The sequence below is a fragment of the Mycteria americana genome, chromosome 4, assembly GCF_035582795.1.
Source record: "Mycteria americana isolate JAX WOST 10 ecotype Jacksonville Zoo and Gardens chromosome 4, USCA_MyAme_1.0, whole genome shotgun sequence".
NCBI classification, from domain to species: domain Eukaryota; kingdom Metazoa; phylum Chordata; class Aves; order Ciconiiformes; family Ciconiidae; genus Mycteria; species Mycteria americana.
Genome location: NC_134368.1, coordinates 2,397,202 through 2,412,500, shown reverse-complemented (window position 1 = coordinate 2,412,500; position 15,299 = coordinate 2,397,202). Strand labels below are relative to the sequence as shown.

Sequence of the window (15,299 nt, the reverse complement as noted above, 5' to 3'; positions counted from 1 at the left end):
GTGCAGCCCCATCTCCGCTGCTCTTCCCTTCGCTGTCCCCGGCTTGGTGGCAAGCAGGACAAGGTGCATGTATGAGGAGCACATTTTGGTGGCCCCATGGACCCAAACTTGAGGAACACAACATCGCAGTGTCCCCACGCTGGGACACTGAAGCCAGCCGATGCGGTTCAGCTTTTGAGCCACCACCATCCCACCGCAGGAGGGTGTTGAGATGCATTTTTATTGAAAAGCAGCAGAAAGGCTCAGCAGACACAAACCTGACCCTTATGGACCTTACAAGACCATTTCACTCGCAGGCAGCTCAAGGTTGGGCTCCTTGGTGCAGCGGTTCCGGCACCGGCTCAGCGTGGTTGCTGCCATCCGTGGTGGGACCGCCGGCGAGCAGTGAAATACCACGCTCAACTCTTCCGCCAGCATTAGAAATGAAAAGCATGGAGCTGGGAAAGCGGTAGCACATTAGTACTGTTTATTAGGACAGCAAATTGTGCCAGAAAAGACTACACACAACAGCTAATGATAACATTATGCACATTCACTTAGTAGCTAATTAATCTCTTCGACTTTCCTAATGTACAAAAAGGAGCCTTCGGTTTGCGAGAACGACCCAACCGTTTGCGTTTCTTATTTCCTATAATTGGGGAAGTGGAAGAAACGGGGAGCAAAAAAACCCGCCACACACATCAAGTTGTTCACCTCAGCAGATAATAATAATAATGAGATGATCATCTCCTGTAGCATTTAATTAGAAATGTCGCAGTTAATTGATTTCTTGGATATGTTAATTAAGAAATAATGAGGACCAGGTTGCAGCAAAAGGTGCCAGCGAGAAGTTTTGAGTCCCTCCTGGAAGATGCGTCTGTTGGCTGCTCCCCAAGCCGGCCAGGGGACAACCAGGGGACGACCCCGGGGTTGTGTCACCCGTGTCCTGAACCCACCCTTAAGCTCGGGCACGGCTCGGCTCCTTCCATTTTTTGCTTGTTGCTCATTTTTCTGCTCTGCATCCAGAGTGCGGGCAGGTCCCGGCAGGACGGGCAGCACTGGCAGGCAACGGGTCGCCCCGTTTGCTGCCCGCCCCAGCGCCGCGCATTGCTGGGCTGCGGGAGGACCCGGCCCGTGCCGGACTCTGCCACCCTGGGACAAGCCATGCTGGTAGATCTCAGGGTTGTACCGATGCCGTGGAGCTGAGAGATGTCGGTGTGTCCTGTCCCCCCCCCCCGCTTCGGTCGGCTCCTCTTGAAGGGCTGTGATGGAGATCCGGAGCCTGGGATGCCCTTCAGCCGCGCGGGGGGAGCGCGGGGCTGCCGGCGTGTTGCGGCAAGCCCCCGACAGCCTTGAGCAAAGATTTTTAGGGTACAAATAAGCTCGCCCGAGAAGCTGGCCCGGCTCTGGGAGCGTTCCCGGTGTCGGGTGTGCGGACGGTGGAGGCTTGAAGCGGTCCCGGTGGTGGTAGATACCCCCAGCCCTGGGTATCTCCCCGGGTCGCTTTGGGAAACGTCCACTTCTGGCTTTTTTTTCCTCGTTTTTTTATGGTTTATTTTGCACCCAACATCCTCAGCTGCCCCTCCTCATGCAATCGCCCTCCGGCACCCGATCCGAATGCACCTTATAACCGCGTTAATGGCAAGTCCCGGGGCACACGGAGGGGAGGTCACCGGCCAGCACCGGCACGTCTTCCAGCGGTCCCTCCGCCGGACCTCCGCGGGCGCAGGTACCTGGGCCGCCCTCGGGCACCCTGCCGCGCGCACCGCCTCTTTTTAACCTTCTCGATAGAGTTATCGGCCGTGACACTTTGTGTAACACTCGGATCTGTCTGGAATAAAAGAGTTCAAAAGACTCGGCGGTGTGGTCCGACCTCCGTGCGGCTGGTTTGGGCGAAGGACGATGCGGATGGCGGGATTTAAAAGTCTCGTCTAAGAAGACGAGTTTCTTACGGGCTGGTTTTACAGGGGAGAGACTGCCAGGGACGGGGCTTTTCCCTGCAGCACGAGGGGATGTGGGGAGGGGGCTTTCCCAACAGCAGGAATTGTTATATTTGTGTGGGGGGGGTGTATATATATTTTATAATATTATATATAATTATAATCTATTGAATAGAAAATAATACAAGCTATATAGAGATTACTTTATGTAATAAATGCATAATATGTGAATATATATTATAAAACATGCAATTATCTAGAATTATATAGTTATCTATAATTATCTATAGTTATAGATAATATACAATATATATACATGTATTTTACGAAATGCAATATATACACACATTATATACACATATGTGTGTATATATTGTTTGCATGTATATATGTGTATAAGTGTGTAATATGGTATCTCATATATAATTATTATATTTGAGTGTATATATATTTTATATTTTTTATATATATGAAAAATTACTACAAGTGTCCTTTCCCCCCCACTCCGGCGAGATGTGGGAAGGACGCTCAGCCCTCGTCCCCCGAGACCCCCCGCCAAGACCCTCATTGCTGGGGGTCCCGGGAGTGCCCAGGGACCGGGGGGTCCCTTCGCCAGCCCCCGGCACCCCGTGTCTCGGGGTGTCCCCAGGGGATATTCCCGGGGGAGCGGGAGGGAAGCAGAGCTCTTTGGAGCCTCTCCCCGACATTCAATCCCCGGCGCAGGTGTGAAGATCTGCCGGCCCCGAAGCCGCCGCATACCTCTCATACCTGCGGCCACCCCGGCAGCGGCCCCGCTCCACTGGGGACCCCCGAGGGAGACCCCCACCCTCCTCTCCCCAGCACCCACTGCGATGGGGCCGCCAAGCTCTCCTGGCTCCATCGCTGCCGTGGGACCCATCCCGCCCCGGTGCCACCCAGTCCCCCCCGTGCAAGAAGGACGGCGGGATCCCCGTGGCCGTTCGACCGGTGATGGGAGAGGGGGACGGTCCCCTTGTGCCCCCCCTCCACCGAGGCAACCAGACAGGTTTCCAGCGCATTTTGCTTTTTATTACCACGCAGTAACACACACTACAGCTGCTGACTACCTACGACAGGGAACGCACGCACACAGGCACAAAAATAAAAGAATAAATTAAAATAAAACTGTGTAAAAAAAAAAAAACCAAAACAAAAAAACAAAACCCAACAAAACAACAGAGAAAAGGAGGGAGGCGAAAAAAAGAAAAGGCGAAAAATAAAAAGGAAAATGAAAAAGGGGTTGGGGACATTGAGCTTCTAGGTAGGACGTTTTTATTTGATCTCATGGCTGACGGACGGCTTCCAGCGCGGAGGAGGATGCGCGGTCGCGTCCCGGGGCCGCGGGCGCCCTGGCAGCCCCCTCTTCCTCCTCGGCTCGGCGGCGGGAGCTTCCCGAAAAGCACCTCCGAGGGACGCCCCGGGCGGCGGGGGGGGACGGGGCGCGGGTCCCCGGTCAGGCCGGGCACCCCGGAGGAAAGGCAGCGGGCGGCGGTGGCGGCGGTGGCTTCGGCGACGTCCCTAGAGTTCGTTTGGCGATGCCGCCTGTGTCCCCCCTTCCTCCCCCGGGTTCCTCTCCATGGTGGCTGCACCAGGAGCCTGTCCCTGCCTTAGTCGTTGGAGGTGACGTCGATGTCTTCTCCGCTCGACTGCTTGGTGGCGAGGCGCCATCGGTTGATGTGGTGGGAACCTTTCTTCTTCTGATCCGAGTCGGGTCCTTCCTCCTCCAGCTTCTGCCGTTTGTATTTCGTCCGCCTGTTCTGGAACCACACTTTCACCTGGGGGAGAAGGAGAGACGGGCGCTCGCGGGGGTCCCGGCACAGCCAGCCCCGGCGAGGGATGGGTGCTGCAACCAGGCAGCAAGCTCAGTTTTCCTCGGAGATCAGCAAAAAAGAAGTCCCTGGCCCCCCAGGAGCGCTCCCACGGCCACCCTGCCCTGCCTTGGTTTCCCCTCTGCCTGCGGCAAGCTGGGACGGGGGGGCCCAGATGCGGTGGGTCGCAGGATGCGGGGTGCTGCCGCCTCCCGGCTCCGCTTTGCTGCACAGCCCGGCCTTGGGGAAACCCAAGCCGGGTGAAGGACGCTCAATCACACTTCAGACACGAGGTCAGCAGGCACACGGGGAACCCTCCTTACAGCGGCACAACCCCGTGCCCGTCACCCTGGCGTCTGGGCTGCGCCCCGAGCGGCACAGCATGGCGGGAGCAGCTAAACCCAGCACCGTTTCATTTGGTCGCGGGTGTCAGGATGCCATGGGCACAGCGGCCGTGGCTCCAACGACCACGTGGGCCGATGCACAGAGCCATCCCCACGCCTCCGGCGTGTCCCAGGGCCAGGGTGGCATCATTAGGCTTAGGCTGGACTGTGTATAACCAGGTGGCTAATTATAGCTAGATTATAATGACAATTATACATCATTAATTCACCAAATTGAGGTTTCAGGAAACCTTTTCCACCATGACAGTGGTCAAACGCTATCCCAGGAGCCCAGAGAGGCAGCGGGGTCTCCATCCTTGGAGCAGACGCCCTCCTCGCCTGCCCGAGGCCCCGAGCATCCTGCTCCGACCCCGCACACCGCCCATGCCAGCGCCGGGAGCACGGCCCGCGGTACGGGCTGGACACGGCAGCACGGACACGGCGGTCGGTTTGGGATGCTGAAGCACCCATGTGGTCGGTGCTGTGGGATGCTGTGGGCACCCATGTGGCTGGCGATGCAGGATGCCGTGCAGGCAGGGGTGGGGGATGCTGCAGGCAGGGGTGCGGGATGCTGCAGGCAGGGGTGGGGGATGCTGCAGGCAGGGGTGCGGGATGCTGCAGGCAGGGATGGGGGATGCTGCAGGCAGGGGTGCGGGATGCTGCAGGCAGGGATGGGGGATGCTGCAGGCAGGGATGGGGGATGCTGCAGGCAGGGGTGCGGGATGCTGCAGGCAGGGGTGCGGGATGCTGCAGGCAGGGGTGGGGGATGCTGCAGGCAGGGGTGCGGGATGCTGCAGGCAGGGATGCGGGATGCTGCAGGCAGGGGTGCGGGATGCTGCAGGCAGGGATGCGGGATGCTGCAGGCAGGGGTGCGGGATGCTGCAGGCAGGGATGGGGGATGCTGCAGGCAGGGGTGCGGGATGCTGCAGGCAGGGGTGGGGGATGCTGCAGGCAGGGATGGGGGATGCTGCAGGCAGGGATGGGGGATGCTGCAGGCAGGGGTGCAGGATGCTGCAGGCAGGGATGCGGGATGCTGCAGGCAGGGGTGGGGGATGCTGCAGGCAGGGGTGGGGGATGCTGCAGGCAGGGGTGCGGGATGCTGCAGGCAGGGGTGCGGGATGCTGCAGGCAGGGATGGGGGATGCTGCAGGCAGGGATGGGGGATGCTGCAGGCAGGGGTGCGGGATGCTGCAGGCAGGGGTGCGGGATGCTGCAGGCAGGGATGGGGGATGCTGCAGGCAGGGGTGCGGGATGCTGCAGGCAGGGATGGGGGATGCTGCAGGCAGGGGTGGGGGATGCTGCAGGCAGGGGTGCGGGATGCTGCAGGCAGGGGTGCGGGATGCTGCCCGGCGGCCCGGGCCCGCAGGACACTAGGTGCCGCTGCTCGGCCGCCGCTGCCAGCGCAGCACAGGCCGGGCTGAAGCATTTACCCGCTCGCAGGTGTTGCGGTGCCCGCAGCCCCTCCAGCAGCCGCTGCCGCGCCTCGTCCCCTGGGACCGTCGCCCCCTTTCCCCCTTCTCCTTCAGCATTAATTGCAAGCGCCCCTTGCTTTCCGCTCTGGAGCCGTTCGCAGCGAGGCGGAGGCCAGCGTTCACCCCTCGCTGCATTCCCCAGGTGAGCAAAACCCTTGCAGGCTGCCGCGCAGCCAGCGCAGTACGAGCCCTTGACTTCCAGGCACGCTTAGTCTATCGAACCGGCTGCTTTATGGCACCGGTATATATTATAACACCCCCCCCCCCCGCCCTGGACTCAAACCATTTGCTTTCCTAGCTTTGGGGCATTTCTGGAACAATACGGAGCTGGCGCCTTTCATTCAACGACTGCAAAGCACTTTGCAAACTTTAATTAAAGCTCTCAGCCCTCTGGGAGCAGGGAAGTTGCCTTATCCCTAAATTATAGAAGGGGAAACTAAGGCATAAAGCAATTAAGATGCTTGAGTGAGGCTCTGTGGAAATCAGGGGTGGGTGTGAAGCGGCTCCGGCACGTAAAGCCTTTCCTCCTCTGGTTCAGCTCAGAGAAACCCAGCCGGGTACGGCCGTCTCCTGTGGGATGAGGCTCCCCTGCACTTCCCAACTGTTTCGGCTGCGGGAATGGGGATGTTTCCAGGCTGGATGGGCTCCCTGACCCCTCCAATACCATATCCCTCGCTCCAACGGGCCAGAAGCCACAATGAGAGAAGTGTGAGAACCTCACAGTGGGCAACGGGGGGATAAGCTGCCCCCTACGATGCCTCATCCTGACTCCGAGAGTAATTGGTTTAAACCCCCAAGCTCAGGGGGTTTTATCCCTTCCCAAACCCTCGCCGCATTAACCGTTGTCATGCCGGGTGTTTGTGCATCCGACCGGTGTGATGCTCATGGGGTCCCTGCCCGGCCGCTCCCCGGGGCTGGCCCTGCCCTCCGGGGTCACCACCGTCCCCACGCTCCTGCTGCGGGATGGGGACGGTCCCTGGACGGCTCCTGCATCCCGGTCCTGCCTCTATACACAGCTCCCATCCGCCGCTTCGCCTGCACACGCGATGCGCTCCCACCCCTGCAACACCCTGCGGGCCATCGCGTCCACCGGGAAATCACGCTCTGCTTCGGGGATGCCGACAGCACCCAGACAAGCAGCTCTGCCCGAAAGGTGACGTTGCCGTCACCAAGCTGGGGACAATTGAAATCCGGTGGCTTCGTGTGCGGCTCCCCTGGACGACGGCCCTGTGACCCAAACCCTGCCGAAGGCTGAGGGCACGGGGATGGGTCTGAGTGGTGACCGAGAGGGACCAGCCCCGCCGTCGCTTGGGGCCAGACGCAGCGACACCACTTCTGCCGTGCTGTCACCTCGAAGGGCAGCGGAGCTCCCCAGGCATCAGCGCTGCACCCTCGCTTACGCCTGCAGTCCCAGCCAGGACTTTTCTTCTAAAAACACCCCAAAACTTTTAAGAGCTTATTTTTGGGGACAGTCCTCAGCGGGGGACCACCGCCAGTCCCAGCAGGCTCGGCCCCGACGGAGCGCAGGGTAGCCGGCACACCCGGCTTCGCAGCGCGGCCGCTCTCCGGCTGTATCTGGGACGTGCATCTTTCTCCTCCTGTGACTCCCAGGCATTCGCTCGGTTAATTATTACCGCTCCGGCCAGAGCGTCTGCGATGCCCGGCCGGCCCTGACCCGCCGGCTGGGGCTGCTGTGCCTCCATCCCTGCACGCACGATGTCGGGAGGGGATGCCGGGATGTCGGGTGTCTCCATAATCGCCCCAAACCTCCTGCTGGCAGGAGCCAGGGTGAGGCCTTTGCTTTGGGAAGGCAGATTTGAGACTCCAAGTGGGGTTAGCACCACGCGCTGCCGGGGATGGAGAGGCTCTGCCCGGACGGGCAGGCTGCGTCGTGCAAAATTAACTCAGGGAAGTTATTTCCCAGCCCAGCGTGCTCCCCCGGGCGGTGAAGCAACCTGACGCCACCGGCGATGGGCACAGCGGTGTGACCGCCTGTGTCGCCCAGCCCGGCACGACCACGGCACACAGCGTGGTACCCCCACCTCCTCCCCGCTCCCCACCTACCCGGCACAGGCATCCCACCGCCGGCACGCCAGCCCCGGTGCACCCACGCTGCCTGGCACCCCCGCGGCACGCCGACCGCCGGGCTCGTTACGCCATCCGGCTCACGCACACCGTGTCCCCCCCCGCGTCATCCCGGCACGCACAAACCCCACGGACGGCTCCTCTTGCGCAGGCCACCCCGCGTGCCCTGCCGAGCCCTCCCTACGCACGCTGCAGCCTGATCCCCCTTCTTGACCGCTGGCGTTTGCTTTGGGACCCTGCGCTGCTGCGGGATTTTCTCCCATTCCCTTTTTTTTTTTTTCCGTTGTTGCGTGGGCCTGTCTTATCCCAGACTAACGCAGCTGCTTGGTAGGAGAAAGGATGGGAAGGGGTTAAGCACCTCCACCCTTCCCCACCCTGTATCCCAAGGCATTTCCTGACGCGGGGCAGGTACCCCTACCCTTTTCACCTTCCCCCTGGGCTGCTCCAGGTGTTGCTCCCCGGCTGGGGGACCCGGAGCGGGCCCAGCCCAAAGAGCAAAGCTCCCTTTTCCGGGGGGCAAAGCGGCTGGGAAATAGGGCCAGGCCCAGCCATAACCGCCAGCCCCTTCTCGGAGCGGCTACACCCACTCGGAAATAAGCAAGCAGACCCACCCGTGGGGCTGGACGCGGGGCTGGGTATCTGCACCGGCTGAAAACGTGCCTGTGTCACCCGGCGTCACGCTGGGGACGTGTGTCACGGAGGGCAGGGGGTGGTTTGCCACGGGAGGTTTGCGTGCGTGTCGGATTCGTCACTGGATATATTATAATAATAATAACAACAACAACAACAACAATAATAATAATAATGATGCCTGCCTTTGGCACAGCCACCGGTCAGGCTGGCTCTTGCACCCTGCCAGTCCCGCTATGTTGATGCCCATCCCGTATCACATCCCTCTGCACATTGGGGTTATTTCCCTCCCGGTAATTCAAAGAAAATTTTTTTAAAAGATTATTTTTCTAAAGCCGCAAAGCCGAAAGGGAAAAAGTCTTCCCCGCTGCCCCGCGGGCCCCCCTGCCAACTGCTGCTGCCTTCGGGGACGCTTTGCTGACACTCGCTGCCGTCCCGCTCCCGAGCCTGATGCTCCTTCCCCCGGGAGCCGGCCCCGGCCCCACCAACGCCTCCCGCCCTGACCCGCGCTCGCTCCCTGCCCGCAGGTGATGAATTACCCTGCGCCGAGCGGCTGCAGCAGCTTTCCAAAAACATGGAAATACCGTACTACAAAATACGCTGCAGCGTGTAAAAAAAAAATCTATCTATCTATCTGTCTTGCCTCTTTCCATTTCTCAATCTCCCCCTGGATTTAGGGACGGATGCCGCTGCTTTTTCCCCAATAAATTGCATTATCGCATTTAGGCTCGGGGCAATAATGCAAAATCCGAGGGAGTCGCTGAGCTCCCCCTCGGGCATCCGCAGCTGCCCCTTCCACCCGGGCAAGTTGCTGTTTGTTCTTTGACCTTTGGGGTTTGTTTTTTCTTTTTTTCCCCTTTAGATCATTTTCAGCCCGGAGAGATGACAGAAGCAGCAAGGAACGGACCCGAGCTGGGGTGGCGGCTACTGCCGTGCCCTGCGAGCCGCAGGGCTGGGGGTCGGGAGAGCATCAGCATCAGGATACGAACGGCCTCTGGGTTCTGTGGGCTCCGTCCATCCTCCCCGATACCCGCACCTGCGGTTTCCCGCTGTCCCCGTGACAGTGACATTTTCCTCCTGGTAACTTCCCTCTCGCAGAGATGTATTTGGAGGTTTTGCTTGGCAGAGCCTCGGCAAGGATGAGCCAGGCGGGTACCGGGAACACCCACGGCTCCAGCTTTATTTTCCAATTGAATTAAAGGATAAAAATTAAATTAATCCAGAATATAGGCCAAACTACCTAGCCAGCATTTGGAGAAAACCTTCTCCATCGACTCAGTTACTGAATATGATGGGAAATAGCGTACCTTCGCCCGCAGCATTTGGGAATAGCTGCTCGCCAGGACACCGGGCTTGGACACGCACAGAGATGCTCAGCCCCGACTCCCCTGTTTTCCCCCAGCACCGTTTGCTTTTCCGTCTCCCTTCCTCCCTACGGTCCTCCTGAGTCTCATCATTTCTAAATGCCTGGGAAACGTCTTTTCTAAAAAAATCAGAAAGTTGCAGCAGAAATAAATGCCCTTCGGCAGGCACCCATCGTTGCACCCATCCTGACTTTCAGGCACCGCGGTATTTGTGTACAACACCAAAAGAGCACAACTGAAGGGCGGTTTTGCAGCTCTCCGGGGAAGGGTCTCATCTGCTGCTCCTTTTTCCACGGGATTTTTAAAACCGTATATTGCTCTTGGGAAAAAAACACCCCAAGCAAGCAAGATGTAACACCAGAAAATCACTCCGGAGAGCGGCACCACGCAAGACCTGCGTTCCCAGCCTCAAGCCCCGCTGGGCACGACCATAACGACCAAACGCTGCGGCAAAAAATCAAACCCCAAACCCACCCCGAGCCCACGCGAATCCGCGCGCTTCGGCCACCGTTTCCACGCGGGATTCCTGGACAAACCCAGCTGGGATTTCGCAAAGCGCAGCCCCAGCCCTGCACGGGGTCGGCGCCGTCTCTGCCGCCCGATGCTGAGCTGCTCCCACCCGCGGAAGGACGGACGGACGGACGGTGGGACTGACGGCTGTGGGGTGGGCGGGCGGGTACCTGGGTCTCGGAGAGGCTGAGGCTGCTGGCCAGCTGCTTGCGCTCGGCGCCCACCACGTAGTGGTTCTTCTCGAAGGCCCGTTCCAGCCGCAGGAGCTGCGACGGCGAGAAGGCGGTGCGGATGCGCTTGGGCTTGCGGGCGAAGGGGCCGTGGAGGAGCAGGCTCTCCTGGGACACCTCGCTCCCTGCGGACAGAGTGCGGAGTCAGGGTCCCGCGCCAGCACCCCCAGCCCTGCAGCTCCCCCTCGGTGGGACCGGGGGAGGATGTTGGGGAGACCCTCTTGCCCTGACACATGGGGAGGACAGACAAGGAGATACTGGGGGGCCCTGGGCAACTTCCCCACCCCAGGCTTGCAGCATTCGGCCCCCCCCCCGAGCACCTCAGTGCTCACGGTGCGGCCGAGCTCCCTCCCCGGCTGCCTTCTGTCCCATGGGGCACCTGGACACGGGGGCAAAGGGAGGGGAAGGGAAAGGAGAGAGAGAGAAAGAGAAAAACAGAGGGAAAGAGAGAAAAAGAAGATAAAAAAGAGCAGAAAGAGAGAGACAGCCTGAGAAAGTGGCAGAAAAGAAAAAAAAGGGACAGAAAGGGAGAAGCAAGAAAGAAAGGAAGGAAAGAAGAAAGAAAGCAAGAAAGAAAGCAAGAAAGAAAAGCAAGAGAAAGCAAGAAAGAAAAAGAAAGAAAAAGAAAGAAAAAGAAAAAGAAAGAAAAAGAAAGAAAAAGAAAGAAAAGTAAGACAGAAAGAAAGACAAGAAAAGAAAGAGTGAAAGGGAGAAGGAAAGAAAGAAGGAAAGTGAGAAGCAAGAAAAAGGAAGAAGGAAAGAAAGAAAGGAAGGAAAAAAAGACAGAAACGAAAGAAGAAAAGAAAGGAAAGAAAGAAAGAATGAAAGAAAAGAAAGAAGGAAAGATGGAAAGAAAGAAGGAAAAGAAAGAAAGCAAAGAACGAAAACAAGGAAAGCAAAGAACGAAAAGAAGGAAAGAAAAGAACAAAAAGAAGGAAAGGAAGAAGGAAAGGAAAGAGAGAAGGAAAAGGTGGAAAGAAACGAAAGAAAGGAGAAAAATGCCGAAGGGAAGGGCGAGACGGCAGCCGGCGGCCGGCTCGGGCGGGAAGGGCCGAGGCCGCGGGCGGAGGGGCTGGGCCGGGCCGGGCCGGGCGCGGCGCAGCCGGGGACCCGCGGAGGCAGCGGGCGGCGGCGGCTCGGGCGGGAGCGGGGCCGGGGCCGGGGCCGGGGCCGGGAGTGCCCCGGAGCCGCTCCCGGGCCGGGGCCGTGTCCCGGCGGGCCGGGGCCCCCGGGCGCCGCCGGCAGCGGCCGCGATCCCCGGCGGAGCCCGGAGCCAGGCGCGGGGCTGGTGCCCAGCAGATAACCCCAGTGCGGGCTGCGCCGGGCCGGGCCCCCGGGGCATCGCGGCGGGGACAGCGAGGGGACGGGGCGGAGAGGAGAAGAGAGGAGAGGAGAGGAGAGGAGAGGAGAGGAGAGGAGAGGAGAGGAGAGGAGAGGAGAGGAGAGGAGAGGAGAGGAGAGGAGAGGAGAGGAGAGGAGAGGAGAAAAGGAGAAGAAAGGAAAGGAAAGGAAAGGAAAGGAAAGGAAAGGAAAGGAAAGGAAAGGAAAGGAAAGGAAAGGAAAGGAAAGGAAAGGAAAGGAAAGGAAAGGAAAGGAAAGGAAAGGAAAGGAAAGGAAAGGAAAGGAAAGGAAAGGAAAAAGGGACAGGACACAGACGGAGAAAGGAAAAGAAAGAGGAAAATAAGAAAGGGAGAGAGAGAGAAAAGGAGAGAAAGACAAGAAAGAGAAAGGAACGAGATAGAGACAGAGGAAAAGAAACAAAAGACAACAAAAAAGAAAAGAAAGAAAGAGAAAAAGAAAGAAGAAAAAGAAGAGAAAGAGAGAAAGAAGAGAAAGAAGAGAAAGAGAGAAAGAGAGAAAGAGGAGAAAGAGAGAAAGAGAGAAAAAGGAAGAAAGAAAGAAAGAAAGAAAGAAAAAGAGAAAGAAAAAGAGAAAGAAAAAGAGAAAGAAAAAGAGAGAAAAAAAAGATTAAAAAAAGAGAAAGAGAAAGAAGGAAAGAGAAAGAAAAGCGAGAAGAGCCATAAAATCAAACAAGATCTCGCTGCGCAGCCCAGAGCCCCCGCAATCTTCCCCTTCGTTCCCGAGATGCAGGCACCCAACCGCTCGGCTCCCGGCCGCGGGGCCGCGCAGGGAGGCGGCAGCGCCGGTCCCGGCCCCGGCAGCCCCGCGGTGCCCGGCCGGGACCCGCTCCGGCCCCCCCGCCCCCGGCCGAATGCGCCCAGCACCGGCCGTGCAAACGCATCGGCACCGGCCGTGCAAATGCGCCGAGCGTGCAAACGCACCGAGCGTGCAAACGCACTCCGGCACCGGGTGTGCAAGCGCACCGAGCACGCAAACGCGCCGAGCACCGGTCGTGCAAACGCGCCGAGCACCGGGTCGTGCAAACGCGCCCCGGCACCGGGTGCGCAAGGGCACCGAGCGCGCACACGCACCGAGCACCCGGTGTTCAAATGCACCGAGCGTGCAAACGCGCCGAGCGCCGGGCGTGCAAGCGCGCTCGGCACCGGCGTGCAAGCGCCCGGAGCGCCGGCCGTGCCTGCAGGCACCGCAGCAACAGGTTTTGCCTCCGGGTCTCCCTCGGCCTCCCCCGTTAACCGGCCCCGGGGCGGCGGGGGGGGACGCGGCCGGCCGGAGCCGGGCAGGGCGGGCGGCAGCGCTCGCTCCGCGCCCCCCTGCGCGCCCCGGGAGGCGGCGGAGCCGGCCGGCCGCGCCCGCAGCTCACCTTGGAAGCGGTGCCCGAAGAAGCGGTTCCGCAGCACCCAGGGGTAGAAGTTGAGCGGGTCGCGGTGCTGCGGCCCGAAGAAGGAGTGGGGGTGCGGCAGCGCCGAGCCCCCCAGCTGGTGGGGCCCGACGGGCAGCGCCGGGTGCCCCACGGCCTCGGGGAAGACGAGCTCGGCGCTGCCGTAGAGGGCCCGGCCGGCGGCGGCGGCGGCGGCGGCGGCGCCCTGGAAGCCGGGGGCGAAGGCGGCGGCGTCGGCGGCGGGGCCGGGGCCGGGGTAGGCGAGGGCGGCGGGGCGCGGGGGCTCCTCGGGGCCGAGGTGGGTGTCCTTGCCCACCAGAGACTCGATGGTGAAGCAGCGCTTCGCAGACGGCTGGAACATGGTTTGAGCCGGGAGGAGGGGGGGGGCCGGAGCGGGGCTGTTCCTCCGGCTGCGCGCGTGTGTGTGTGTGTGCGTGTGCAAGAAACCTCCCCCCGGGCAGCGCACACGCACACACACACACACACACGCGCGCACACACACGCACACACACGGCGCGCACACGCCCCGCCGCCCACCCGCGGGCGCCCACGCACCCGCAAGCCCCGGGCAGCCGGTACAAATACGGCCGGTACCTGGCGGGGCCCGGCGGAGGGGGCGGCCGCACCTGCTCGGGCCGGGGCCGGGGCCGGGGCCGGGGCGGGCAGGGCGGGCAGGGGAGGGAGGCAGCGCAGGGCGGGCAGGGGGAGGCAGAGAGCGCCCGAAAAACTGGACTGGAGCCGCTCCCGCAGGCGCGCCGCGAAGTTGTGGGAGAGGGGCTGCGGCTGCGGGGCTTTTTCCCCGTCTTCTTTTTTAAAAAAAAAAAAATTAAAAAAGGAAAAAATTAAAAATTCTTTTGGAAAAAATCGTCTCTTTTTTCCTTCCCTTTTTTCTTTTTTTCTTTTTTTCCTTTTTTCCTTGTTTTTCTTTTTTCTTTTTTCTTTTTCCCCTTTTTTCTTTTTTGTTTCCTTTTCTTTCTTTTCTCTTTTTCTTCTCTTCTTTTCTTTTCTTTTCTTTTCTTTTCTTTTCTTTTCTTTTCTTTTCTTTTCTTTTCTTTTCTTTTCTTCTCTTTTCTTTTCTTCTCTTTTCTTTTCTTCTCTTTTCTTTTCTCTTCTTTTCTCTTCTTTTCTTTTTTCTTTTCTCTTCTTTTCTTTTTTCTTTTTCTTTCTTCTTTTTTCTTCTTTTTTCCGTTTCTTCTTTTTAAATAACAAAAAAAAAAAAAAGCCCGCACCGGCGGTGTGTAACTCCGCGGCTGGCGGAGCTGCCGGCCGGGAGGGCGGGAGGGGAGGCACAGCCCTCCCCCGCGCCCCACCGCGGCTCCCCGCCTCCCGCGCAAGCTCCGCTCCCCTCCGCGTACCCCCCTCCAACGGCAGGACCGGCCCCCCGGCCCCAAGCCCGCTCTTCCCACGGGTCCGATCCTGCGCCGGGAATAAAAAAAATGAAAATAATTTTTAAAAAAACCCCAGCCAACCAAGCACTCGAATTTTGGCCGGGCTTGCCCCGGCGCGGGGGGATGCGCGGCGGGATGCGCGGCGGGATGCGCGCAGCGCTGCGCGGGCCGGTCCCGAGTTCGCTCCGCAGTTTGGCTCTGCTCGGGGGCCCGGGGGCCCGCGGGGGCGGGGGCCGGCCCTCCCCGCCCGCACAAAGGGGCCGAAAGTCCGTTTTCCACTTGGCTGGGCTGCAATGCCCGCGCGGCACCGCGGGTCCTTCCCCGCGGAGAGGGCAGCGCTGCTGCGCGCCCGCGGGCTTTCCGCGGAGACACCCCCGCGGTGGAAGGACGTGAAGCCCCGCGGAAATGGGAGGCGGAACGTGGAGCGAGCGCGTCCCGAAGCGCTTTTATTTTTATTTTTTTTTCCGCAAGAGAGAGAGAGGGAAGAAAAATACTGCGGTTTTGAAATGTGGTTTTATCTTACGAAATGGAAATAAAGAAGCCGGGCTGGGTCAGCCGGCTGGCGGAGAGGGGAAGGGGAAGGGGAAGGGGAAGGGGAAGGGGAAGGGATGGGGAAGGGATGGGGAAGGGGAAGGGGAAGGGAAGGAGAAGGGGAAGGGGAAGGGGAAGGGGAAAGGATGGGGAAGGGGAAGGAGAAGGGGAAGGGGAAGGGAAGGAGAAGGAGCAGAGGAAGGGATGGGGAAGGGAAGGAGA

The 15,299-nt window shown here is 59.7% G+C and overlaps 2 protein-coding genes across 2 annotated transcripts in view; both read right to left on the bottom strand.

The window, feature by feature from the left end:
- Positions 1 to 13,044, bottom strand: part of ALMS1 (ALMS1 centrosome and basal body associated protein) — a 358,966-nt gene extending 345,922 nt beyond the window's left edge. Inside the window, exon 1 of the mRNA XM_075499456.1 lies at positions 13,039 to 13,044. The gene's annotated coding sequence lies outside the window, so the exon portion shown is untranslated. The remainder of the gene's footprint in view (positions 1 to 13,038) is intronic.
- Positions 3,233 to 13,519, bottom strand: EMX1 (empty spiracles homeobox 1). The gene is made up of 3 exons (XM_075499464.1): positions 13,141 to 13,519; positions 10,359 to 10,543; positions 3,233 to 3,712 (listed from the first exon to the last, which is right to left on the bottom strand). Exons 1-3 carry the CDS (start codon positions 13,517 to 13,519, stop codon positions 3,545 to 3,547), a joined length of 732 nt encoding a protein of 243 aa, XP_075355579.1. The 3' UTR covers positions 3,233 to 3,544.
- Between the last annotated feature and the right edge of the window lie 1,780 nt (positions 13,520 to 15,299).

What these genes read in the sequence shown, in the direction of transcription:
- EMX1 (XM_075499464.1), bottom strand. Translation starts at nt 13,519, where the DNA reads ATGTTCCAGCCGTCTGCGAAGCGCTGCTTCACCATCGAGTCTCTGGTG. An exon ending in CTTCGGGCACCGCTTCCAAG is followed by an intron (nt 10,544 to 13,140) that starts GTGAGCTGCGGG and finishes CTCTGTCCGCAG; the next exon opens with GGAGCGAGGTGTCCCAGGAG. An exon ending in TCAGCCTCTCCGAGACCCAG is followed by an intron (nt 3,713 to 10,358) that starts GTACCCGCCCGC and finishes CTTCTCCCCCAG; the next exon opens with GTGAAAGTGTGGTTCCAGAA.